This window comes from Pteronotus mesoamericanus, unplaced genomic scaffold (assembly GCF_021234165.1).
Source record: "Pteronotus mesoamericanus isolate MK-2021 breed Mesoamerican mustached bat unplaced genomic scaffold, CSHL_Meso_final contig_78, whole genome shotgun sequence".
In the NCBI taxonomy this organism is placed as follows: domain Eukaryota; kingdom Metazoa; phylum Chordata; class Mammalia; order Chiroptera; family Mormoopidae; genus Pteronotus; species Pteronotus mesoamericanus.
In genome coordinates this window covers 21,800,112-21,828,091 of record NW_026555258.1, presented here as the reverse complement: position 1 = coordinate 21,828,091, position 27,980 = coordinate 21,800,112, and the positions used below count along the sequence as shown (strand labels likewise).

Below are 27,980 nucleotides of genomic sequence, written 5' to 3'. Positions count from 1 at the left end.
ATGAGACCTGTAATCCATTTTATCCATACTTCTTTTCTCTGGCACCCCCCCCCCCCAATTCTATTTCTTCCACCCTTGCCCAGCTACAAACAGGGGACAATTATAATCACCCCATGGGCAGTGGGTCAGCACAGCATCTCTCTTGAGCCAAGCTGTCAGAGGTTTGATTGTGGCTCTAGCATTTGCTCTGGTATCTTGGGCAAGTTACCTGGTTATGTGCCTGTTTCCTCATCTGTAAAATGAGTGCCCTGCCACTTCTAGTAACTAGAAGTCCTAACCTCACTCGGTGGTTTTGAAGGTTTTATGAGTTTGAAATAATATATATAGAGTGCTTCGAACCGTGACAGTGCTTGGCAACACGGTCCCACTCCCACTATTGTTCTTGCTTGGAAAACCCCAAATGTGATTAAATTGAACCCTCTGCTTGCACCTGTGCAGCTGGACGATGAACACATAGCCACATTGAGCTGTCTCACTTAAATTTATGAACATTAACCTTCATTAGGCCCTTCGTCTGCCTGATAGTCATACATTTCCCTGATCTAGTCACAAATTTCATATCTCTACTTATTTTCAGCTGATGGCCCTAGATTTAATATTTTATTGAAATTTTATATTTTATAGAGACTAGAGAAGCAATTGGGACAACTTTTACAAGGGCCTACCGGAGCTACCTGCCTGCTAACCCCCTTTTATGGTGGATAGCTATCTGTTGAGGATGGTGCTGTGTAAGGCCAACCCCTTTACCTTCTGCTATATCCTATACGATTCTGTTATCCGTGAAGGACGTCACTCCATCAGTTCTCCTTTTCTCTTCTGCATCATTGCCTTTTCCATTTCTAGAGTGTGCATACATTTCCTCCATCCTAAGTACCCCTCACCATCCACATCCCTCTTTGGCCACTACCTCATTTCCCTCCTCTTCCTTACAACAAAGCTTAAGATCAGCTCTTGAGTCTGTTTCCGTTTTTCTATATCTTGCTGTCTTTCACATATATCATACTGTTTCTAAACTAGAAGAGAGTTTCGTCCCACGTTGTAGTTCTCATGGGTCCTTGAGCACAGTACTTAAGTCTCTTTTTCTCATTGGTAAAATGGAAGTACAGTAATAATAATAATTTACCTATTTCATAGAGCCGATGTGATAATCAGGTGAGATTATGGATCTGAAAATTTTTAGTGAATTGTGAAATTAGAAATAAATTTATGCAATTTTAAAAGTAATTCTACTTTCACCAGTTTTCCATATTGATTAATGTTTTCACTGTCCTGTCTAGGAAGAGGTTTGTGTAAATGAGATATCCTTCTCATTCTCTCAACTTACTGTAATCAGCAGTTTCATACAGTTTTTAAGAGCAGTGTTCTACCTTCTTTTGGCTTGAAAGTTGTGAGATTATTTGATGGATAATGTGTAAAATTTTCCTGTCACTTTTAGAAACAAATGTGCTATATTTAAGCCAGCTATTGCACAGTGAATCCTGCCGAAGGACAGCACACCATCTGTTTGCTATAAGTTTGGATAAATTTCTTGTGTAGTGTCTCTAAGAGCTAATTTTATAACTGAGTGAACTTTATAAACCCTTTAAAGCATTATATAAACCTTTTCTAGCACCGGAAGTAGACTGGCTATAAATGACTAATACATAGGAACAGGTACATAAAAATTTGTCACTCCTCCCTTTCCTCTCTACACTTCTGTTTGGATTAGGTAGTAGGTTTTTTTGGTAGTTCGTTAGATCATTCTCTGCCTATATAAAAACTTTAAAGGTCACAGGTCTCTTGGGAGTTCTTACTTTTCTACTTCCTCAGTCTTCAAACTCTGCGCCTCTTTTGATCTTGTTGAAATCAAACTATTGGAATATAATTTATAATAAAATAGATTAAATTGACACTAATGGTTTGGCCTAGGAATCTAAATACCATAGGTTCTGTGGGAGATACGGATTCTGAATAGTACATTTAAAGTAGATTTTGGGACCATAACTCTAATTTGAGAATTAATTCCTTCGTTTACTATCTATTTATACATTAATATTATACTCTCAGTTATTGTTTCAGTAAAAAAATATCACTTGTGCTGTGTTCTTTTATTCCTTCAGTCTGGTGGGGAGATTTTTCGTTTTGCACTGAAGTCAACAAGCTTATAATCAGTTCTATTTTAAAAATTAGCAGGAACTGCCCTGGCTGGTGTGGCTCAGTGGATTGAGCACCAGTTTGTGAATCAAAGGGTCGCTAGTTCAATTCCCAGTCAGGGTACATGCCTGGGTTGTGGGCCAGGTCCCCAGTGTGGGGTGCTTGATAGGCAACAACACATTGATGTTTTTCTCCCTTTCTTCCTCCATTCCCCTCTCTAAAAATAAATAAAATCTTTTTTAAAAAGAAAAAATATGTATTTTTAAAAATTAGCAGGAACCTACTTTGGGGGTCGGAATTCAGAGAATGCTGTTTGGTGCCTGTGCCAGTTTCTCAAATGGAAGGATACCACCCAAGTAATCAAAAAGGAAAGAAAAGGCTTTGCTCTTAGTGTAAATCTATGAAATATTTTTGTAAACATAGTAGGCTTGGGACTCTCTTTCCTATTGCTAATGATTAATTGCCAAATTTTAATTGCTTTTTTTTTTTTTTAATTTGCTAGGCTATGTAATACTGAAACCACTGCCTCTGACCCCCTCCCCCAGTAAAATCTGCTTCCCAAGTTATTGTATATTGTTATTTAATATAGGTAAGCAATGGTTGGGGGAGTGCAATGAGATCTTTTCCCCCCCCTTTTTTTTTTTTATTAATTATGCTATTACAGTTGTCCTGATTTTACCCCCTTTGCCCCCTCCACCGAGCACCCTGACTCCCTCAGGCAGTTCCTCCACCACTGTTCATGTCCATGGGTCATGCCTATAAGGTCTTTGGTTACTCCGTTTCCTATACTGTTACTCCGTTTCCTATACTGGGGGGGGGGGGTGTACATCCCCAAGGCTATTCTTTAACTACCTGTTTGTACTTCTCAATCCACTGACCTCTTCACCCATTCCTCCACCCCCACCCCACAGGCAACCATCAAAACACTGCATCCATGGTTCTGTCTCTGTTCTTATTTGCTTAGTTTGTTTTTTAGGTTCAATTATTGATAGGTATTTTTTTTTGTCATTTTACTGTTCATAGTTTTGATCTTTTTCTTAAATAACTTTAACATTTACCATAATAATGGTTTGATGATGATGACCTTTAGTTTTTTCTTGTCTGGGAAGCTCTTTATCTGTCCTTCGATTCTAAATGATAGCTTTGCTGAGTAGAGCAATCTTGGCCGTAGGTCCCTGCTTTTTCATGACTTTGAGTATTTCATGACAGTCCCTTCTAGCCTGCAAAGTTCTTTTGAGAAATCGGCTGACAGTCTTATGGGAACTCCCCTGTAGGCAACTAAGTTTTATCTTGCTGCTTATAAGATTATCTCTTTATCTTTAACCTTTGGCATTTTAATTTTGATGCGTTTTGGAGTGGGTCTCTTTGCATCCATACTGTCTGGAACTCTGTGCTTCCTGGACTTGCATGTCTATTTTCTTTACCAAATTAGGGAAGCTTTATTTAATTTTTTTTCAAATAGAGTTCCAGTTTCTTCCCCTCTCTTTCTGGCACCCCTCTGGTGCAAATATGGGAATGCTTGATGTTGTCCCAGAGACTGCTTATACTATCCTCATTATTTTTTTAATTTTTTTTCCTTGTTCTGATTGTTTTTTGGTCCCTTATGTTCCAAATCATTGATTTGATTTTCAGCTTCATCCACTCTACTGCTGTTTCCCTGTAAATTGTTCTTTATTTTAATTAGCATATCCTTCATTTCTTACTGGATCTTTTTTATGCTGTTGAGGTCCACACTAAGTTCCTTTAGCATCCTTATAAACAGTAATTTGAACTCTGCATCTGAAAGATTGCTTATCTCCATTTCGTTTAGCTTTTTTTCCAGGAGGTTTGATTTGTTCTTTGATTTGGGCCATGTTTCTTCGTTCTTGATTTCGGGCCAATGAAGAAACTTCCTGTGTGTTTCTATGTATTAGGTAGAGCTGCTTTGACTCTGTCTTGGTAGTGGCCTTATAGTAGGTGTCCTGTATGGTCCACTGGCACAGCTTCCCCTATCACTGAAACTGGGTACTCAGAGTGCGCCCTTCTTGTAGGCTGAGTACACCCTCCTCTTGTAGTTGAGTTTTGGTTGCTGTTGGCAGATCGATGGGAGGGATTTCCTCAGACCATTCAGCTGCAGGGATTGGGTGTCACCAGTGACCACCAACCTCCGCCTTCCATGGAGGATCAGCTGTGCAAGGGCAGGATGGTGGTGCTCTGATGTGGTCCGTAGCTGTCCATTGTGTGCACTGGCCCTGGGATTTGTTGGGTAGTACAGGCCAAGGTCAGCCCCCACCTGTTTTTGCCTGGAGCCACCCTGCCTAAGCTATAAAACGATCTAAGATGGCTACTACTTACGCTAGGCTTAGAGATTCCTGGGGAAGCCCAGCTGTGAATCTAGTCTGACTGCTGCTAGTGTTTGAGAGGATTTAGGAAGTTGTCCAGCATGAGCCAAGACGAGCCATTCATATGGAAAAGCAGATTGGGTGGGCCCGTTAGTTGGGTGGGATTGAGTCTCTGGGGGTCTCCAAGGCGAGGCAAACTGTGTCAAGTAGGTTGATGGAGTCTCAGATACTACACCAGCATCCAGGCTCCATGGATCGGCTGGGGGAGGGCTCAGAAAAGGGACAATGGCCTCTGTGCACTGCGATGCCAGACACTTCAGCCTCTGCCAGTATGTTACTGGTGCCCTTCATGCTGCCACCCCAGTGTTGGAGCTCAAAGGGAGGGTCTGAGTAGATGAGTCCCTGTATGCACTGGCACTGTTTGGGGCTCCAGAAGCTTCTTCCACTGACTCAGTCCCTGCCAGTTTTTCAGCCAGAAGGTGCTGAGAACTTATCTTCCTGGCACTTGAACCCTGGGTCGAGGGGTTGGTGTGGCTCTAGGACTCCCTGAGATATTCTTGCCAAATTTTTATCTACCACACGTGGGTTGGGACCAGCCTGTTCCATGCCGGCGCTCCTCCTACCAGTCTGGATGGATGTGGTTTCTTTAAATCTGTACTTGTCAGACTTAATTTCTGACAGTTCTGAGTGATGGTTCTATATTTTAGTTGTAATTTTGATGTGGTTGTATGAAGAGATGAGCCTTGTCTGCCTATGCTGCCATCTTGACCGGCAGTCACCCTGTTCTTTTTTTTTCCCCCTCTTTTAAGCTCTAAGTTTTCTCTTAAATTTTTAAATTTTAAAATAAGTCAGGTTTGTTATAGTAAATAAAGTAAAAATTGTTAGGCTTTGGGCCACTGGTCTAAGTAACTACTGGACTCTATGAAACTAGTCAAGTTTTTATACCTACATTATATTTGGTTTTGAAAAATAAATTGTTTAGCCACTAGCTTTTGTCTTTTAAAGATGACTGCAAATATTTAATTTTTCATTCGTATGTGCCTCATATTGTGACCTTATATAATCATCATTCTTGTATGCAAATGAATGCATGTGCAATAATGCATTTTATCACTTCTCCATTGATGGATATTACTGTTATTTTCAATGTTACCTGCAAAAGTGTAGTGCACATATTTTGTTCACGTATCTTGAAGTACTTGTGTGAGCATCTCTTCAGCAGTTTTCTAGATAGGGAATTATTGGATCAAAGGCTGGCAGATTGCCCAAGGAATGCCGGCATCAGTGCTCACAAATATTAACGGCTTTTGTTTACAAATACCAACTTCCATATGAGTAACTAGTTGGGATTCAAACAAAGATATAGGACAGATTAAATGAGTTAAGTATTGTGAATCTCTTTGTATACTGCCTGGTATATGGTGAGTATGTAGACTTATGAGCTGTTAATCATTTAGCCATGATATTTCAGGGCAGTTTGCATAATTCTTTTTCATGTGTATAGATATAACAGTAATAAGGAACAACATAGTACAACAGTAATAAGGAAAATATACTGTAACGTTGAGGAGGGTGAGTTATCAGAAAAATTCAGTTGTTGACCTAATCAATAACATTAGTCTTAGAAATCTTATGCAGAAGTGCTATGTAAGAAGACTGACATGCAAAACATATTACTATGAGCAGGATATAACTTATAAGATACTATTTTGATATCTGAACCGTACAGCTTAAATTTGTTAAAATGACTACTTTTAATGGTTGTTGGCCTAAACTAGGGTAGTGCCATGGGATGCAATGTAGTGTTCAAATTGGGAAATCGATGATAAATTGGAACCACTAGATAAATGATTTGATGGGAGGAATATGAGGGAAGCAAGAGAAAAGCACCTCACAGGGGAGTAGGTTCAAAGGGATAGCCATCACCTTTTGCATTGGCATTTTTAAATAGACTACAGGCATACATCAGAGACACTGCAGGTTCGATTGCAGACCACCACAACAAAGTGAGCATCAGAATAAACTGAGCTGTAATATTTTTGCTGGTGGGGGTGGGGATCTTGCCTTCAGTTCATTAAAAAAATGCAACATCTGTGAAGAAGCCCAGTAAAGTGAAGCACATTAAAATAAAGTATGCCTGGATTTTTACGGTTATCTACTTTTGGGGGGGAAAAATAAAAGTCATACCAACTATTTAATATGGGATAGCCAGGCATGCTTGTCTTTCAAAGTGCACAGTTTCATAAGAGAAGTGTGTGTCTTGGCTAGAAAAATGTTTGATTTCTTGAGTGTTAACCATGCTTTTGTCTCTAGTTGGATTAGTGATAAACTCTCATTCCTTAGGAGGAAATAGTAGCAGAATGAAAGTTTAGTCCCTGCAGGTTTGTTAACCTTGGATAAATTAGCCCTGGGTATTTACATGACTTACTGGAACAGGAGCATCGATACAGGGCTCAGCAGTTACAGGAGTCATAACTGCATGCTTTGCTGGCCATGACCTTCCAAGAGAATCCTTGTGCACAGTTGCTGCCTGCTCCTTTGTCACATCTAGAAAGGCCTTTATAAGCTCTTGTAAAGTGCGCTCAGTTTGATTGGGTTAGGGAAGATTTAGGCAAAGTGCTCTAGAAGTCATCCTTCAACAAATACATGAAGGTTGAGTTGCCTATAAGACATCTACTAAAGGTGTCCAGTAGAGATTTTAGGTATGCATTACTGAAGAAGGTTAGTAGAGAACTGGGCTAGAAATACAGATGACGTCTGGATGGTTATTAAAACTAACAGTAGTTTTCCTATCCTGGAAGAGGAGAAATGGCAGCCTTAAAGGGTTAGGTAAGGAAGATTTCACAAAGGAGTGAACAGGGAGATAGGAGGAAAACCAGAGGAGTATGACATTATGGAAGCAGAAGGAAGATAGTTTGGAAAGGAGACAGAACAGTACTGTCAAATGTGACAGGTTAAGTAAAGTAGGGAAGGACTAAGAAACGTCTGGTTATGATGTTGCTGAAATCAGTGATCCTGCGGTTTGAATGGAATTGTGGGAGTAGGCACTACTGGAGAAAGTAAGCAGCAAAGTGAGAGCAAAGTCCATGCATCTGTTTTATCAGCACTGTATTGCACGCTTGAGTAATAGGTGTGGGATAACCAGTAAGTGAAGATAATGTGTAGTTTTTGAAAAACGCTTGAGACTAAGAGAAGGAGAGTAGCTAGCGGGAGTAAGGGGTTGTGGGTTTTGTTGTTGTTGTTGTTTTAAAGATTTTATTTATTTTTAGAGAGAAGGGAAGGGAGGAAGAGAGGGAGAGAAATACCAATGTGTGGTTGTGTCTCATGCACCCCCTTCTGGGGACCTGGCCTGCAGCCCTTTGGTTCGCAAGCTGGTAGTCAATCCACTGGGCCACACCAGCCAAGGGATGTTTTGTTTTTTAAAGAAGATAGAGAATTAGACCTGTTTAAATGTAAATGAAAATGAACTGGCTTTGAGGGAGATGTTGAAAATAAGCTGAGGGGGAGGGTAGGAAATAGGACCCTAGCAAGGTACTAGAGAATACAGGAGGGAGAACCTGGGGACAGGAAAGAGTTAAGTTTAAATGAAAGGAATACCTCTTCACTTTGTGGGTGGGAAGGAGATTAGGATGATCTGGATGCAAAAAACAACAACAACAACAACAACAAATGGTGTCATTTTGGTGGCAGAAAGTTGAGGGTGAGTTCCTCTGATGTCTTCTGTGTTTTGAGTGAAGCAGAAATGGTCATGGGGGGTTAGGGTTGGGAATCAGATTTAGAGAAGAGTCCAGGTTTGAAATACCCACTTGGAGAATGAAGGAGAGGGCTTATCAGGAAAACAGGCGGATGCAGGATATTGTTTCCTTGCTCCAATAGCATTTAGAATTCTGGATATAAATGTGGGTGGGAAGTCAATTAGGTAGTTAATGGTGAAATTTGTTAGCTAAGTGAAGTAGAAGAGTGATACCACAGAGCGATTGAGAGAATTTTATGTTGAGTACTGATGATTTAATTGCATCAATCCAAATGTGAAATTTAGCTTGACAGGAGTAGCAGAAAAACAAGAAAGTCTGTCGTATTGGGAAGAAAGTGATAGAAGTAGTGGCATTGTTGTCTAAGCTGCCAGTAATGAAATGAAAGTAGAGGATCTAGGGACCAAAGTCTTAATAACAGGTGCAAGACCAGGTATAATGAACAGTTGCTCAGAGAGTTGGTAGGAATATGGCATTGGTACTTAAAATTTCAAAGATGGAGCACTGTTGGGATAAAAAGATTCAGCTTGTGTCCTATGAGTACCTGGCCACTTAAGTAGATTAGAAGCGAAGATCATTGTGTTGAGGTTAAGGAACGATGCCAGAATTTTGAGACAGGTCCGCGAACCTGGTTCCAAAGTCTAGTTCAGTTATTTTCTTTGATATATTAGCTGAAGTGATACTGGTATATTACCTGAAGCGATGATACTGGGTCAAATCGCCCTCCTCAAAAAAAGTTCAGGAATTTTGGCGTATTGCCCTCAAAACATTTATCATTTGTTACATTTCAGAATGTATCTCCTCACACTTAATACCAAGAACTGTATACAGGACAGCCTTTCATTGTATAGCAGTCTATTGAACTAAGGATGTCTGACATGAAAATCTGTGCTTTTGGTTACTGAAGACAATTGAACTTTTCTTTTTGACTCTGTCATTGTGAATTGCCTGCCCTGGTCATATATCAGTTTTTCTGTTGCCACAAGAACCATGTTCTACCGTTTTACTCTCCTTAATTAATTTTTTGATTTGCATTTTTCCTTTTGATATTTGTCCTGTTATTTCTATTTGAGTTGTGTGCTTAGTTTATTAATTTTTCTTCTTTGTTTAATAATAAACATTTTTAGTGTTAGTCTGATTACTTTTTTAGCCAAATCACATAGAGTTTTAGTTAGGTTCTTAATATTCTTTAAGAACATTTTTCCTTCTTTGAGGCCATTGTTACTTGGTTAGAGGTGTTCTGTTGCCTTTTGTCCTACTCTAATTCATATGGGCAAGTGCTCCCCACTCCATCCTTTTTTATATACAAAGCTAGAGAGCAGCCATTACTTATTTAGGCTTTTGAAAATAGCGAAATAGCCTTTGTGGCCTAAACTGGTAAAATATATTCTATATAGGTGCTAGAAATAAAAATATAACTTCTACTGGATAGAAATTATGTATATCAATTAAATCTGCAATAGTTGCCTACTCACCCTGACCTGTCAAAGGATGAGATTCCTGCTTATTTCTTTATTTTTGTGTCATGTATTTCTTTTTTATTTTCTTTTTCAAGCAGTTGATAACTGAGCACCAACTGTGTGCTAAAACACCATGTGCTGTACTGTTCTGAGAACTGGATTTATTCATAGTGACACATAGTGACATGTGGGTCTGTAATTCATGATTTTTACCAAGCAGTCACAGTTGCAAATATTGCATCACTTCTTCCTTTCTCAAAAAAATGTGGAAAGAAATTTGTCATTCACCACAGTGCTTTAACCAAGCTGTGCCACCACTTAGTTGAGTTTGGGCAAGTCAGTTAGCATGTAAGATAGCACTTCTCAAACTTGTTTGTTTTTATCCCCCATATTCTTTTTAAAGATTTTATTTATTTTCAGAGAGAAGGGAAGGGAGGGAGAGAAACATCGATGTGTGAGAGAAGTATCGATTGGTTGCCTCTCGCACACCCCCAGGGGCCTGGCCTGAGCATGTGCCTTAACTGGGAATTGAACCCATAACCTTTTGGTTTATGGTGCTTAATCCACTGAGCCACACCAGCCAACTTGGGTTTTGGGGGGGGGTTTGGGTTTTTTACTATCCCTTTATACTTAAAAATTATTGAGGACTTAAATAGCTTTTGTCTATGTGCTTATTTATTGATATTCAGTATATTCAAAATTAAAACAAGTTTTTAAAATTACTTTTCAATTGATTTTGCTATTACAGTTGTCCCAGTTTTTTCCCCCTTGTCCCCCTCCACCCAGCACCCACTACTTTCTCAGGCCATTGTTCCCACACCATTGTACATGTTCCTGGGTCATGCACATAATGTTCTTTGGCTACTCCATTTCCTATACTGTACATCCCCATGGCTATTCTAAAACAAATTTTTAACATATTCATTTAAAAATTACAAGCCTACTACATGTTGTAATTAATGTATTTTTTGAATGAATTATGTTCCAAAACAACAAAAGGCAGTGAGAAAATTGACATTGTTTTTCCTCTTTTGCAAATTTCTCTTACTGTTTGCCTAATAGAAGATAGGTGGATTCTTGTCTGCCTCTGTATTTAGTTTTTTGTGATATGACATACTTTGTAGGCTCTGGAAAACTTAACTGTGTACATATGAGAAAATGAGAGTGAGAAGAGGCAAATAATTTTTTCGACCTTGCAGACCATCTGATAGGGTCGTATGAACCTTCAGAGGGCTCCCTGTACCACACCTTGAGAATCTCTGCTGTAGGCCTTAGCATCTGATGGCAATACAGGGGGTTTGACTAGATGGCCTTTAAAGGTCACTTCATCTCAGAAATTTAGATAGTACTGGGTTGGCCAAAAACCGTTACATTTGTTTTTTCCTGTAGGAGGGGCTTAGTTGTCTTTAACTTCATTTGAAACAATGTTGTTAGATTATATTGTAACTGCTGTCATACAAGTGTACATATTAAAAAAACTTACCAAAATTGGTGAATTTTTGTGCAGCCATTTTAATATCGAAGATAGAAGAAAATATGCAACGTTTTCAGTGTTGTGCTTTATTATTCAAGAAAGGTAAAAATGCAACTGAAATGCAGAAAAGCATTTGTACAGTGTATGGAGAAGGTGCTGTGACTGATGGAACGTGTCAAAAGTGGTTGCGAAGTTTCTTGATACTTTTGATATTTAGGCCAAATAATTCTTTGCTGTGGGACCGTCTTATGCGTTGGAGGGTGTGTAGCAGCACCCCTGGCCTCTCTTCCCAGTAGAAGTAGGTAGCAGGAGATAGTTGACACACTCAAAATATCCAAATCAATAGTTATCGGTGAAAGTAAAAAATGTTTCTTTTATTGAAAAAAAAGTAATGGACTTTTTGGCCAACCCAATATCTCTTATTTTCCACTGAATGTATAGCTAGTCAGAACTCTCAGCTTAAATGTTATTTAAAGCAGGGCTGACCATGGAGTTGTTAAACAAGTTGTGGACTCTTGTACTTTTATTCTGAACCACACCTAGCGTAGAGTTTACCATGTAATAGAAGAACAGTATACTGGATGTTACTATGGAATTTATGTTCACAGTTTACTGATACTGAAATCAGATTTCCTGAGTGCTTTTTGATAAAATTGTCACTTGAGTTAGTTTTACCTTTGAAATTTGGAACAGAAGAAAATAGTGAGCTGAGAGGGTTTAAAAAAAAAAAAAAGGCTTTATTTATTTATTTATTTATTTATTTATTTATTTATTTATAGAGAGAGAGGAAGGGAGGGAGAAAGAGAGGGAGAGAAACAAAGACTGGTTGCCTCTTGCATTCCTCCAGCCGGGGACCTGACCCACAACCCAGGCATGTGCCTGACCGGGATTCAAACTCCTTTGGTTTGCGGGCTGACACTCAATCCGTTGAGCCACACCAGCCGGGGCAAGAGACTTCTGATGAATTTCTACTCAGGGGAACATAAGAATAGCAGTGATGCTACTGACCCATTTCAGGAAGATCAGTGTAGCAAGGGTGATTTATACAGCATTTGCAAAATACTGTGCTTCAAAGCTTGGAGTCAGAAGAACTGGTTTGGGGTTTCAGCTCCTACACAGTAGCAATGCGATTTGGCAAGGATATTTAACTTCTGTTTGTTTCCTCGTCTATAAAATCGAATGAGTGATAATTCCATTTGTCCAAGTTTTTAGGATTCTGTGAATTTGTGTCTTAATGTACTTGAAGTCATACAAACATAACTGTCTTTTTATTTTGGAAGATTATACCATAGTTTTTTAATTGTCCAAAAGAACCTTCTCTTTGTATCCCTAGCAGACATTTTTCACCTAAAGCTCAGAACTATCAAATTAGACAGTTTTTAAAAGTATTCTGGGAAATTGAAGGAAATAGCATTTTCCCCCTTGTTTCTTACTCCTTTAAGGTTATGAAACTAGTTTCTTTTTTTTTGCCTTTTAATTCTTAGGGCACCTTGCTTTATGATCAGGTAGTTTCAGAAATGGACAGACTTGTTATTTGTTATGGGGCTGTTGTTATGTAATTTGAGGACTCAGAAGAGACCATAAAGATCATCTGCTGTATTCCAGTCCCTCTTACTTTCTAGATGCTGAGAGAAACTGAGCTGCTTGTTTAAGGTCATTTAAGTAGTACAGTGATTCTCAGCCTTGAACTTTGGAACCACCTATAGTAAAGATTAAAAAAAAATAAGACGTCCAGACCCTTCCCTCAGAAGTTATACTTTGAATTGGTCTTTATAAAGCCCCCTTAGATGATTATAATGAAATATTACCCACTTTTACAGTGAATTATTTGCCTTATATATTTCATATTTAACTTTAATTGTAGATGGGACCATTTTATTTCTTAGACCTTTCCTTTACTTTCTTACTGTGGGAATTACACCCATAAACTTTATAATGAGAATCAAACCTTTTGATGTTGAAACCTTTATTTTAAATAGATTTATCAAGTCAACTGGTAAAACGTTTTTGAAAATCTGTGTATGTGTAACAGATGGTAGTTAAAGTTTATATTTACCATACCTAATAATATAGGTTAAATTAATAATGAGTCTTTTCTTTTTAAGATTTTATTAATTTATTTTTAGAGAGAAGGGAAGGAAGGGAAAAAGAGAGGGAGAGAGACATTAATGTGTAGCTGCCTCTCGAGCATCCTGCACTGGGGGCCTGCCCCGCAACCCAGGCTTGGGCCCTGACCAGGAATCGAACCGGCGACCTTGGTTCACAGGCTGGCATTAATTCCACCAAGCCACACCAGCCAGGGCAATAATGTATCTTTCGATGCAATATTGTGAAGACACAATCATTAAGATTTTGGAGGCATTAATACGTATAAATTTTTTTTCTTGCATCATTTATTCAGATTCAGGGTTGCCATTTGTTGTTTAACTTTTTCCAAAAAAAAAAAATCTTTATTTTTCCTATAGGTGAAAGCACTGAAAGAGAAGATTGAATCTGAAAAGGGTAAAGATGCCTTTCCTGTAGCGGGTCAAAAATTAATTTATGCAGGTATGGACTGAATATTGAAAATGTTCTATTTTCTTTGTTACAGTGATATTCTTGTAGTTTTAGAAATTGTCATTTTATGAATTGTAGTGTATACAAATTGATTCTGTCAGAAACATGATTGTACAGATAGAAGCAGTGAACAAGCAGTCATTTGAATATATTAATATTCAGTCCCCTCTTTATTTACATTTGCTTTATATATATCTCCAGCAATGTTAGTTTTGTTTAATCTTTGATAAGTTTTTATATATTCTGTTAATTTTCTGTTGAATAAATTTGATGTGTAACATTGTAAGTTTAAGGTGTATGGCATGTTAGATACATTTATATTTTGTAATATGTTTACTGAAGTACCCACATTTATCCCATGATGTCACTATAGTACAATATTATTGTCTGTATTCATCATGCTGAGCATTGTATCTCTGAGGTTTATTTACAAGTTACAAGTTTGTTCCATTAAATACCATCACTCTTAGCTGCCCCACCCTCCCCCACCCCCGTAACCAGTCCCCTGGTAACCACTGTTTACTCTGTTCTTTACAGGTTTAACTCTTTTTAGATTCCACACATAAGTGATATAGCATACAGTACTTGTCTTTATCTGACCTACCTCGGTTAGCATAATATTCTCAAGGTCCATCCATGTTGTCTGTTGTAAATGGGAGGATATCTTCCTTTCTTGTGGCTGAGTAATATTCAGTTGTATGGTGTCATCTTTTTATCCATTCATCTTTGTTGGGCATTTGAGTTGTTTCCATATCTCAGCTGTTGTGCATGGTGCTACGATAAACATGAGTAATATAGCTTGTTGAAATTTTGTTTTCATTGGGTATATATCCATAAGTGGAATTGCTCCATAGTATTTTTCATAATGGTTGGATCAGTTTACATTCCCACCAACAATGTATAAGGGGTTCCCTTTTCGTCTTTTTGTTAACTGTTCTTTTGTTGTGTAGAAGCTTTTGAGTTTGATGTAGTTGCATTTGTTTATTTTTTTTGTTGTTTTTTGTGCTTTTGGCATCATGTGCAAAACATTATTTGATGAGCTTCTTCCCTACTTTTTCAAATTTATTGAGGTTTCCTACATTTATTTCTAGGAGTTTTATGGTATCAGGTCTGATGTTTAAGACTTTGATTTATTTTCAGTTAATTTTTATGAGTGCTGTGGGATAGCGGTCCAGCTTTATTGTTCTGTTTTTCTCCAGTTTTCCCATCATTGTTTGTTGAGGAGACTGTCGCATCTCCAGCTTTTGTATTTTTAATCAATCCGAGCCTTTTTTTAATCCTTTGAAATGGAACCACTTACACTGATTATGTTTTTTGATGTACTTGGAATCATTCTGTGAAATTAAATTTCACTTTATCTGGGGTTTTTTTAGTAAAATATCAAAAATGACTGAAGAATATAGAAAACCTTGTATGTCAAGATATGAGACATAAATAAGTGACAAGAATAGAAAAGTTTAATATTCAGATTATATATAGAGCTCTTAGAAAATTATAAGGAAAGGGTAACGCAATTTAAAAAAGTAACAAAGGACATGAACAGGAAATTGCATTACTAGCCTTACTAGTAACCAGGAAAATGTATTTTAAAAATAGACTTAATAGTCTGTTTTTGTGGAGAAAATGCTTTTCTTTGTTTTTCAAAATGGTGGCAGACATAAAACCAGAATTTCTCATTGCTGTTTTCTTGGTCCCATATAGAATAGAAACGCTATTTCTGTCCATCTTCTTGCCTGTAGCTTTTTATTCGATAACTTTTTAAAAGTGGAAAACGAAATGCAAGGAAAAGGACACTTGGCGGAACCCCGGCCCAACGCCAGGCCTTCCCAGGCCTTCGGTAGCGCTGCGGGGTCCTGCGCACTTTGTGTCTTACCCGGCTCTGTATCATCTGTCACTTCCGTGTGCTGTCGATGAGCCGTTTTCTGAAGTACTTTTATTTTTGAGTATCTCACTTTTATAGCGTTGGAATATTTTTGTTTTGCCAGATATCTGGTTATTTGTGGGAGCAGGAAATTTGTTCTTCTCTTTTTCCTTTCATGAGAAAGGATTATAGGTTATTCCCCAGGGAGAATCCTTGGGCAATTTCAATACTGAATTTTATTTGTCTTCATAATTTCCTTTCTTAGGAATATAGTTAATATATCCTTAACCAGCAAATATTTTATTAGTATAATTTTAAAGCTATAAAGTTATAATTTTAAAATTATCAGGTAATAATTTTTTAAGATTTAAGAATTGCGTAGGATATCTATACTATATGTTTGATACCTTTTAGTTAAATGCTTATGCTTTTTTAATTAATCATGTTTCCATTTATATTATTCTTGGCTTATTGGTTAATGTTTTTCTTTTGGGAAAGTATTGATAGAATTGATGTTGGTAATTTAACATGTGTAAGGCAAAGGTTACTATGCCTCAAATAACTTTTTCCCCCTTTATATACTAGGCAAAATCCTCAATGATGATACTGCTCTAAAAGAATATAAAATTGATGAGAAAAACTTTGTGGTGGTTATGGTGACAAAAGTAAGTTTCAGCCTTATTCTGTATACCTTCATGCTTATGAGTTTTTAAGTAATAATGATTCCAGGTCCAGCCCTTACACCTTTGAGTGAATCCAGTTTATGCACATCCATAGTAGCGTGCACTTAACTGTTTCTGAAGGCTTTAATAATTTATCTTGGGTCAACCATAAGTTAATAATGTTATATACTTGTAGTTTGAACATAAGTTTATGTAAATTGAAACAATTGACATATAGAATGTCATTTTAAAAATTGTTAGGTTTTAGCCCTGGCTGGTGTGCTCAGTGGATTAAGTACCAGCCTACAGACCGAAAGGTCCACTGGTTCAGTTCCTGGTCACGGCACATGCCTGGGTTACAGGCCAGTTCCGTGGCTGGGACATGTGAGAAGCAACCAATAGATAATATCTCTCACCTCAATGTCTTCCTCCCTCTCCTTCTCCCTCCCTGCCTCTCTAAAGAAAATAAATACTTTTTTTAAAAAATTGTTAGATTTTGTTGGAGTAGTAAAATCACTGATTATGTAATTATTAGAAAATGTGATTCTTAGAAATTGAATTAATGTTTCTTATTTTGTAGTTTTTATGAGGGTATCTTAAATGGACTTGCTAAATTATGTACTATACCTCACATACTCCTCAAGGTTTTGTAGCAAAGGCAAGGCAAGTAGACTCATATTATTTTCAGTGATATTTCTTAGTTAATGGGATAGGTGTTTAGAAACTACAAAGGAAGAGGCAACTGAAAAAATGATGGAATGATTACGAGGAATTTTAAATTATTTTTAACAGAACATTTCTGTGATTTATTGGACTGGAATATATTTGGGATAGGTTACAAAAGCCAAAGTTTTTCTCTAAAGCAGAAATAAATATAGATTCTTCCAGAGATCTTATTTGCATACTTGTTTGATGATACGTAAGCATGCAGTGAAGAGTTAAGACATTGAAAAGCATCAGTATTCATGACATTGATTTTTAGGATTGAATTGTTGTAATCTCAGAAGAATGGTATTACTTGTAGCACTGAAAAATAATTTTAAATTAGAAACCAGCTTATCAAAGACCAAAAATAGAATAAGTGTGTGTTTTTAAGTCAAAAAAATTTATATATGCAGTAGGAAATAGAGTTCAACAAATTTTAACTACTACATATTTTTGTACTGAGGAGAAAAAGTAATAGTTTACATGAATTGGACTTGAAAAAATTTTTTTAGGTGTAAGGCCCAGTGGCATAAGAATGTACATTGTTATGCAACCATCACTACCATTGGTTTTCCAGAACTTTTTTCGTCTTCCCAAACTGAAACTGTACCCATCAAACAGTAACTTTCCATCCACATACCTCATCTCTACATACTTCATTTAAGTGGAATCATATATTATTTATCCTTTTGTGACTGACTAATTTCAAAGTTCATCCATATTGTGGCATTACCATCCTTTTTAGGGCTGAATAATATTCCATTGTGTCATCTAGTTTTATCATACATTGTACATAATGGAAAGTGTGGTGACCACACGTTTGGATATGTTTGTTATTGGTCTTGCTTTCTTTAGTATTGTAGTAAGCTTGAATGTTAGAACAGAACTAAGAATTAGCAGGATAGGTCTCAGAATAGATGCATGCATTTGGAGAAGAACTACTTGGAGCCAAGCCCCTCCGTCTCCCCTTTTTAATGTTTATTGAGTTTAGAGATAGAGAAACATAAAGTGAGAGAGAAACAATGATTGGTTGCCTCTCGTGCCACAACAGAGGTTCGAACCACAACCCTTTTGTGTACAGGATGGTGCTCCAGCCAGCTGAGCCACACTGGCCAGGGACAGGCCTGTCCTTATCTTACATAGGATTCCAGTGATATTGGTGGCTGCTTTATTTTCTAGTTAATAGTAGAAGCCAGGTATTAGGTGGGGAAGAAGACTGCTATAATTAGGCATTATGGAAGTAATGCAAAAATGATCTTATTACAGAGAAGAGACAGGAAAGCAATTAAGATCAAAAGTAAGCAAAAAAGCTTCAAAAAGTCAGGTGGGTTTAGTACTGTCTAGGACGAGGCTAAAGTCAGTCACTCTTCCTGGCAACAGAGACCCTGAGGTAATATTAGAATATTATATTCATTACAGATCTCAAGGGAAATATTAAGTGGGCATAATGCATTTAAATTATATTTTTCATTTATGTTGGAGTTTTGAAATACTAATAATTTGCAGAGTAGTAAATTGGCAGTTTAAAAAGTTACAGAGCTAAATACACGACTTTTAGAATAGGGAAAAGAGGAAATAAATGCTATTACTACAACAGTTATTCAAAGTTCTTTCCTCCTACCTTGCACTAGCCGCTTTTTTTCTAATGCACTCTCTACTGGCTCAAATTGACCAAAACTAATTGAGCTAATTGAGGTTGATAGTTCAGAAAATATACATACCCTCATTAGCTTTGAAAAGAGTAACATGAATAGTGATTCAGAGGGCTGATACTGACTTATGTGCCTTTTAAAGTTTATTGTTGTTAGAAGGTTGTATTACTAGCTGTGTTTGTTGCATCCTGTAACAATGTAGTCCAACTAGAGATCAGGTAATAATGCAGTATTTTATCATAATTCATTATGTTGCTTTCTAATATGCCTAGCCCAAAGCAGTGACAACACCAGCACCAACAACAACTCAGCCATCGAATCCTGCCACCACTACCACGATTAGTTCCTCCACGGCACCAGCTGTGGCTCAGGTCCCAACCCCCGCCCCTGCTTTGGCTCCCACTCCCACACCTGCATCTGTCACTCCAGCATCAACGACAACAACTTCTGAATCTGCACCTGCTAGTGCAGCAAAACAAGAGAACCCTGCAGAAAAGCCAGCAGAAACACCAGTGGCTACTAGCCCGGCATCAACTGACAGGTAAGAACTAGCTCCTAGGAAATTGTATCTCAAAATATGTTCATACTGAGAATTTCATGGATGTATTTATTTTGATCACTGTTTTGATCAAATTAAGTTTCTATATCCTATGTTAAACTCTTTCTAAACTTTGAACTCTGGCGAAAACAGTATACTTCTGTCTGTTTAAGTTTCCACAATCCAGATTTGTATAGTCTGCATTTTCTTTTTTCTAGAGGGAAAGGGATAGAGATTCAGAGTTGTTACTCATTTTGTGTAGAAATCAAATGACCAAGAAGAACAGTGATAAAATTACAATATATATTGTAGCTTGACATACCAGTGTTCTGCCTTTAAGCGTAGTTTCTATGTCTGACCTAATCAACCATGTTTGGAGGTATGTGAGTCACCTGGTTCATTGCTCATTTGGGGCCTCTTCTCAAGCAGCTGATTCCCAACAGGACAGCATAGGCTCAGGTAGTAAAATATTTTCCCTATGCCTGCCTGCTATACTTTGCTTTAGGCATTCTCAGGTATCATTGCCTAACTTGATTTTTCTCCCTTATACAGTTTAAAATGCTTTCAGCACTTTTACCTGGTGGGAGGCAATCCAAAGCAGGCTAAGCAATTACATCAAAAGGCCGTTGGTCAGTTCTGTGTATGGGAGGGAATTTAAAAATTTAACAGATTGGTTTCCCAAACCATTTAAACATTGTAAATGTAATTAATTGTGTCTTGAGTTGGTACACTATATCTTACTTCCTTAAATGCTTTAAGCTCCTTTAAAAACTGGGTGTCATTTCAGAACTATTACATTTTAATGTGCTAATACTGATACCATCCATTCAGATGTCTTAGTCATCACTATTCTCTTTGTTTCTTCCTGGGGACGCGGTTTTCTCCACCTATTCTAAGAGTCAGGATCCCTTCCAGACTTCCACAGGTTGCATACATAGCTAGTGGTCAGTGATCCTGAAGAGCTGACCCTGGAGTTGCTTATTTAGTTGGGCTTTGTGCACCAAATGTTTGCTCTTATTTCCCAAAATGATACACCACAGAGACGGCTAACACAGGAAGGGAAGGATGAGAGGAGCTCAGAAAACAAGCTGCGTAACTGTGCCTTAGTCCCTTTGTGCCTCAAAACGGTCAGTGCACTGTAAACCGCAAAAGTTGGTGAGAGAATTATCCGGAGATATTCTGATAGAATTTTAGGGGTATAGAAAGTTTGCCATCACCACTGGCCTGGCATTTTATTATCAGGGATTTGTTTCTTAGGTCAGTTTCGTTCTTTAAAAACTATTGCAGTGCAAATTCCACTCTTAATTCATTCTCTAAGGTTGATAGCTGCAATTGTGCACAACTATGTTTGTAATTGAGGATAAATTGTAACCAACCTAAATATTCATTAGTAAGGTAAGGGAATGACTTGACCTGTGACTTGTTCAAATTAGAGGGCCGTGCTGTTCCAAGTGTGGCAGTCAGGAGGCAGCATCAGCATCACTGGCAGTTTGTTTGAAATTAATTCTTAGGGCCCCCTCCCCCCAGACCTTTAAATCAAAATTGTCTGGAGGTGGGTGCCAGAGTGTGTATTTTTAACAAGCTCCCCTGGTGAATTCTTAGGCTTCCTAACATTTGGGAAGCCCTGATATCCAGTACCCCAGGCCAGTTAAAGTGTGCAGTATATATGTGTATTAAATGAATGTGGTTTCAGGGCTTCCTTATCAAGTGTGAAAAAGCAGATTGCAAAACAATATCGGTAATAACCATAAATCAGACAAACAAAAACCGCAGACAGCATTGTGTATTTTCTATGGGAATGCATATTAATGTGTAGAAAAACAGTAGCAAAGAGACAGTAGACTGACTGATAAGCGGTTTCCTGTGCTGATGGGGAGGGGAGAAGTGGTGAGGCGAAATCAAGAATGAAGAATGGTGGTTAAATGATACCTCAGTCTTGGCTGTAATGTTTAAAAAGAAATTTTAAGACAAGGCAAAAATAGCACAAACTGTTCTCTAAAAGAACAGTAATGAAGGTGACTAACCCTCCCAGATAGTGAAATGTATTTTGCATGGTAACAATTACAGTAACTTAGAATGGCTCTTACTAGGAAGACTGCTTAGCGGGATAGACAGTAGTCCAGAAGCAGACGAAAATACGTATCGGGACTTAATCTAAGATAAAGATATAATTTGAGGCCTCTGAAATAATCTTAACCAGAAAGTCGAAAAAAGGGGAACAATTATAAATTTGACTACAGAAAGAATTTAAATCTTGGCAGCCCAACTGGAAGTTCTTTAGTAAGAGCTTGATTTGGTCAATTAAATGGAATACCATGCTTCTGTTGGGAAAACTTGAGGTGCTTGTGTGTGTGTTGACATGGAATAATTGTTAAGTTAAATAAAACACACAGAGGAGGACACAAGTGGTTGTTGTATAGAAACTCGTGGCAGTGGTGTCTCGGAGCAGGGGTCTTGTGCAGGAGAATTAGTTCTTTTACCATCTACAGGGTCCAGCAGAAGAAATGCCTATTTTGAGCGTGGTTGGTAGGGTAATAATATGTGTGTAATAATGTATAGTTTTAATTTGAACATTTCACCTAAAATGTCATGTATTGTGCTTGAGTGTGATACTGTTACAGAATTACATGCTTATGATTTTGTAATAAAAAGGGGGCATTATTTGTGCTGGACCCTGTAGTTAATTAAGATACTTTAATAATTACACCAAGGGATTATAATGATCATATTGGATATTATGATGCCAGGCACCTTGCTAAGCACTTCCCCAGTAGTAACCCTACACACAGCATCTTGGGATATGTGGATACTATTGTTGACCTCATTGTGTTGATGAAAATACTGAGCCTTAGAAAGTAATTTATGAATTCAGACACAAGTATTTCCCTTGCTTTTGCCATGCTACAGTGTTTTCTCAGAACTAAAGTGTCCTGTGGTAGTCCCTTTAAACTGGTTAACTTTCCATTACAACTTGGACTTAGCCAAGTTTTTGTGGTCATTCTCACCTATAAGATCTAACTAAAATTCCGCTATGTAAAGACTTCCCAGGCCTTTCTAGCCTAATGCAGTTTCTGTATACTGCTTTTGGCTGTTTATCATGTGCTGCTTTTGGCATTTCTCCTGTGACTTGACATAGATTATTTGACTTGTCATGTAAATTCTTTCAGGGAAATAGGTGTCCCTTATCTTTTTGTGTTCCTCAGATAGTAAGCTGTCTGTGAGATGTTATTTTTTATCTTTGAACATTTAAAAGTGGATTAATTTTTTAATTAATTTTAATTAAAATTTTAATGGATTGGCAGAACAGAGTAAGTACTAATATTGAAAGTTTTTCTCAAGCCAAAAATGTATAAATGTGTAAATGCATAAATGAATAAAGGTTGAAGGTTTAATTTAGAAGACTGCTTAAATACTATAGCCAGATGTTTACATTTAATTAAAATCAAAGACTCTCTTTAGAAATTAAACACTAATCTGAAACAAGAAAGGGCTTAGGACAGGAGCAGCAGGAGGGGCAGAGCTGTGGTCGGCTCACTGGGACGTCAGAGAAAAGGGGCCTTGGAGGCAGATTCAGGGGGCTAGCCCAGGACGCGCTGTTGCTGCCCATTGCTCCCCTGGGTGCAAGTATTGTGGGTCCCTTAGAATTTAGGAGGTAAAAGTCTGTGGGAGAAGAAGAAGGGGAAGGCAAAGCCAGAAGGGGAGAGCACCAGTTACTAAACTTTAATGTAAATTTTACATACTTTCTAATATGATTTTCTAAAAAACTTTTGCAGTACATCAGGAGATTCTTCTCGGTCAAACCTTTTTGAAGATGCAACAAGTGCACTTGGTAAGTATCACCATTGTAAATACCTTATAAGAAATAGGGAAGAGGTTTAAGTTTTATCTTTCCAGGTCATGATAATGTATTTGGTTTTTGTTCTTGTTTTTTAAGATTTTATTTATTTATTTTTAGAGAGGGAGAGAAGGGAGAGAAATACTGATGTGAGAGAAACGTGGACCTGGGACCAAACCCACATCCCAGGCATGTGCCCTGACCAGGAATCAGGCAGCAGCCTTCCACGTTGTGGGGCGACTCCCAGGCAGCTGAGCCATGCTGGTCAGGGCATAAATATGTTTGTTTTCGTGGTTGCTTATAATCAAGCTGCTAAATGATTGATTTAGATAATTAATGTTACTAAAGACTTTGTAACTTAATGTTTTAAATGTTGAATCCTTTCTTTTTTTAAGATGGTGTTGTTTTTTTAATTTTCAATTATAGTTGACATTTGATGTTATACTAGTTTCAGGTATACTACCTAGTCATTAGTCATTTATATAATTTACAAAGCGATCCCCCTAGTAAGTCTTATAACACTTAGCACCACATATATTTATTACAGTATTATTGACTATATTCTCTAAGATGAAACTATATTGTAATTGCCAATTTGTGCTTCTTAATTACTTCACTTTTTTGACCTAGCCTTCCAATCCCCATCCTGACAACCACCAGTTTATTCTCTGTATCTGTGAGTTTGCTTCTGTCTTGCTTGTTCATTTATTTTGTTTTTTAGATTTCACATATAAGTGAAATTATACGGTATTTGTCTTTCTCTGTTCAACCTGTTTTATCAGTGGTTAGCACACAACATTCTAGGTCTTGTTGTTGGGAATATACATTGAATCCTTTATATTGTACTGTTCGAGTTAAGCATACTCCTTTCCTTAAATAATTTTTATTTTCCAAATGTGAATGGTAAAGGGGATCTTAACAAAGTTTGATCTGTGTGCAGGTTTATTATAATAAAATGTCTTTGAAATCGGTATAAAATGTTATAAATCTGTCTCACACTTAATCTTTATTCACCTCCAGCCTTTATTTCAGCTTGTAGCCTTGTAGGTTTCCATCTGTATCTTGTTGTTTGTATTGTACTTGCTGTGAAAATGCAGTTTTATTCCATTCCAAAACTTGTAGTTTTACATGTTGAATAATATCTTTCCGCCTTCCCCCCACACCTAGTCTGTCAAAATCAGTTTTGCTCTGTTTTTTCCCCATTTTTCCACTGTAACATAGCAGGTACAGTTCCTGCTATGCCTTCCAATTATTGGTCTCCTGGCTGACACCCCATTCCTGCCATTTGGTACTCTCTATATTACTGGAAATAGTGGAGGGTAGATGACTGGGAACAGGAGGAGGGAACGGCAGCTTCAGAGACATAGGGGCCTCTGGGTTCCTTGCTTAACTGCTACAGCAGCAGGGTTACAGCAGCAGTAGCATCTCGTAAGGTCTGGGCTTGGCCCTTTGACCTAGTTGGGCTTGAACTCCTTGATGCCCTTAGTACTATTGAAAATGGCACTCTGGGTTACCCATAGCACATACAGGGGCAGAATAGTTGCTTAAATAATCAACCTAAAATCACCCGGATGTACCAAACCCACATTCGCCTCTCAGAAGGACTGTTTTCTAGGATTATCTTGCTGCCAAATGAGTATTAGTTAAGTGTCCAGTCAGGAAAACAGAAATCACTGTATTTCAAACAGAGAAAGGCTTACTCTTAGGAAATCGTTGCAGACATACTGGAAGGGCCAAAGGAGATTGATTACCCAGGTGTCAGTAAAGTGCTTTGTAGCCTTAGAGCTGGAACCAGCTGGCACTTGCCCCTGATGCTGCTGGAGGCTCTGGCTGTCGCCATTCCTGGTTCAATAGAAATGCAGTGACATTTTATTCAGACCATAAATATATATGGGTTTGGTGTTTTTTTTTTCTTTGTTTGTTTTTTTGCTTTCGCATTTCTGCTCTAGGCTTAGTTCAAAGTTCATACCATGAGAAGGGCAGTTATACCATATTTTATATATTGGTTTGGCTAAAATGTCCCTTATCTTTTTTCTGGATGATGGCTCTAGTAGTGCTTAGTTATCTTTAACTTCATTTGAAACAATGATGTTAGATTGTACTGTGACAGCTGCCATATCAGTGTGCGTTAAAGAAAAACCCAAAAACTGGTGAATTTTTATGTAGCCATTTTAGTATTGAAGATGGAAGAAAATAATGCCACGTTTTCAGCATATTATGCTTTATTATTTCAAGAAAGGTAAAAATGCAACTGAAATGCATAAAAAAAGATTTGTCCAGCATATGGAAAAGGTGCTTTGACTGATGGAACATGTCAGAAGTGGTTTGCAAAGTTTCTTGGTACTAATGACATTTAGGCCAAATAATTCTTTGCTGTGGGACCATCTTATGCATTGGAAGATGTTTAGCAGCACCCCTGGTCTCTACCCACTAGAGCCAATAGCAGGAGACAACCGACATATCCAAATCAATAAAGTTATTGGTGGAAATGTTTATTTTACAGAAAAAAACATAATGGACTTCTTGGCCAACCTAGTAGAATTCCCATATACTATACTGCAAGGATTCCCAAAATTTTAACTAGTACATGTCTCCCTGTGAGCTCCCATACTCTTTTTCTTTTTTAAATGTCTTCTTTGAGAAGTCTTCCGTCCTTCTTTTCTTTCTTTCTTTCAAGATTTTATTTATTTTTAGAGAGGGGGAGGGAAGGAGAGAAACATCAATATATGGTTGCCTCTCGCGCGCCCCCTGACGGGGACCTGCCCTGCAACCCAAGCATGTGCCCTACACTGGAAATCGAACCAGTGACCCTTTGGTTCACAGGCCAGCACTCAGTCCACTGAGCCACACCAGCTAGGGCTCTCCCTCTCTCCCCCTATTTATTTATTTTTAGAGAGAGGGGAAGGGAGGGAGAGGGGAAGGGAGGGAGAGAAACATAAGTGTGTGGGAGGTAAATCAATCTGTTGTTTCTCACGTGCCCCCAACTGGGGACCTGGCCCACAACCTAGGCATGTGCCCTGACTGGGAATGGAACCAGCAACCCTTTGGTGTGCAGGCCGGCACTCAGTCCACTGAGCCACACTAGCCAGGTCCAAGACTCATTCTTTAAATTGCCAACTAAAAAACCTATAACCTCCACAAAGTCTTTGGGTTTCAGGTGACTCATCTATTATTCCCCAATTTGATTCTTCTTTGTTCCCTTCCTTCTATCATCATCCACCCTCTACCAAAACACTGGCATCATCCTTGACCCTCTGCCTCTCTTGGGCTAGTGAGCCCAGGAGTCTTGTTGCTCCTCCTTCCCACAAGTCTCTGGAATATTTGTTTCTACTGCTATTTCATTGCCTTAGTTTATGTCCTGACCTCACTGATGCTCTTCAATTACCTGGTTCTAACTGGTCTTTTCTCTGGCACAGTAGACTTTCTAAAAGGTAAATCTAAGGAGGTCATTGTTAGTTCATTTTGTAGCTCCTCGGTGACCTAAAAGATGTCCAAAAGTCATTCTTATGACATGTATAAAGTTATTCACTACTTCTATAACCTCTTTAGCATTGTCTTGTGTTGTCTTTTGTCCCTAATTATCTTCATACTTTTCAGATCTAAAAAGTGCCCTGTCTGGTGTGGCTCAGTGGACTGAGTGCCGGCCTACAAACTAAAAGGTTGCTGGTTCCATTCCCAGTCAGGGCACATGCCTGGGTTGCAGGTCAGGTCCACAGTTGGCGGCGTGTGAGAGGCAGCCAGTTGATGTATCTCACACATCAATTTTCTTTCCCTCTGTTTCTCCCTCCCTTCCTGTCTCTCTAAAAATAAATAAATCTAAAAAGTATCAGACTGCTTATAGGCATTTTTTTTTATAACTTTCTTAATTAGGAAGCGTAATTTTAGGAGCCATAGCATAACGATTAGGTGTGGGGGCTGCAGAGTCTCAGAGCCTGTGTGTGTGCCTCTGCACTGTGGCGCACCAGCCACGGGTACCACCATCAGTTCTCTCTAAGCCTCAGCCGCCTCTTTAAAGGAGAGGAGAATAATCCTTTTTCAAAGAGTTATTGTAAGAATTAAATGAGAAACACCCTATTAAAATAGTGTAGTTCTGATACTTAACCACTTTTAATTTTGTTTTTATGGATGCTAATTTCTGTGTCTGGGAACAAGATTACTGCAAATGTATTGGCACTTGATTGGCTTTTGCCAGCATTATATCAATGGATAATTTTAAAAGTAGAAATATATTAACAAGTTTTTTATGGAATGGAAAAGGAAAAGCTTTTACCCTAAACAAACTTTCAGATGCCAAGTTTGCTCAGTGATGATTAGTTTTTCAAACTGTACTTTCACAGTTACTACATACCTTTATTTCAAATTCTGCAGGAAAAAATTCAGCTGATGAGTGTCAGGGAAACAGTGATGCAAATAATACGGTCCCTTGTACCTGCATTCAGATGGGGGGGAAGAGAAGAGTAAAATATTCTGCAAATCATGATAAATGATATGCTAGAAACTATGGCTTTCATAAAGAAAAACAGAAGGCACTTGATAGTTAAGCAGTACCTCACTGCGACTGTAACATTTAGATTGAGAACTGTAGTTTGTAAAGGAACTGGACATCAAAGAGGCCTGGTGCACGTAAAGGTTCTGAGGCAGGAGGAGGGATGACTTGTGAAGTAAACGGGAGAAGATAAGTGTGGTTGAAATGTTACGTATGGAGAGTTGTTGAGGGTTGGGAGCGCTAAACGAGATGAGGTTTTCTTTTTAAAAAGCTTACTTTGCCAACTGGCTGAAGAATGATTTGTAGGCTTAGGGGCAGGAGAGGAGGAAGCAGGTTGTAATCCAGACCGGTGATTGTTCTGGACTGGTCTTCAGTGAAGGCAGTGGAAACAGGGAGAACTGGGTGGGTTTGTGATGTGATTTAGAGCTATGGACCTACCAGATACGCTAAGATGAAATGTGGAAGCAGGAGAAAGGGAATTGAAATCTCTGAGGTTTTCTGGTTCAACTACTTGGATTGGATATTGGTGCCACTTATGGAAATGC

At 38.1% G+C, this 27,980-nt stretch overlaps 1 protein-coding gene across 1 annotated transcript in view; it reads left to right on the top strand.

Annotated features, from left to right (window-relative positions):
* RAD23B (RAD23 homolog B, nucleotide excision repair protein) overlaps nt 1-27,980 on the top strand; it is a 48,903-nt gene that overhangs the window by 6,113 nt on the left and 14,810 nt on the right. The window contains exons 2-5 of the mRNA XM_054584564.1: nt 13,606-13,687; nt 16,143-16,222; nt 18,849-19,117; nt 22,888-22,943. Of these exons, the coding sequence (XP_054440539.1) occupies nt 13,606-13,687; nt 16,143-16,222; nt 18,849-19,117; nt 22,888-22,943 (487 nt within the window). The remainder of the gene's footprint in view (nt 1-13,605; nt 13,688-16,142; nt 16,223-18,848; nt 19,118-22,887; nt 22,944-27,980) is intronic.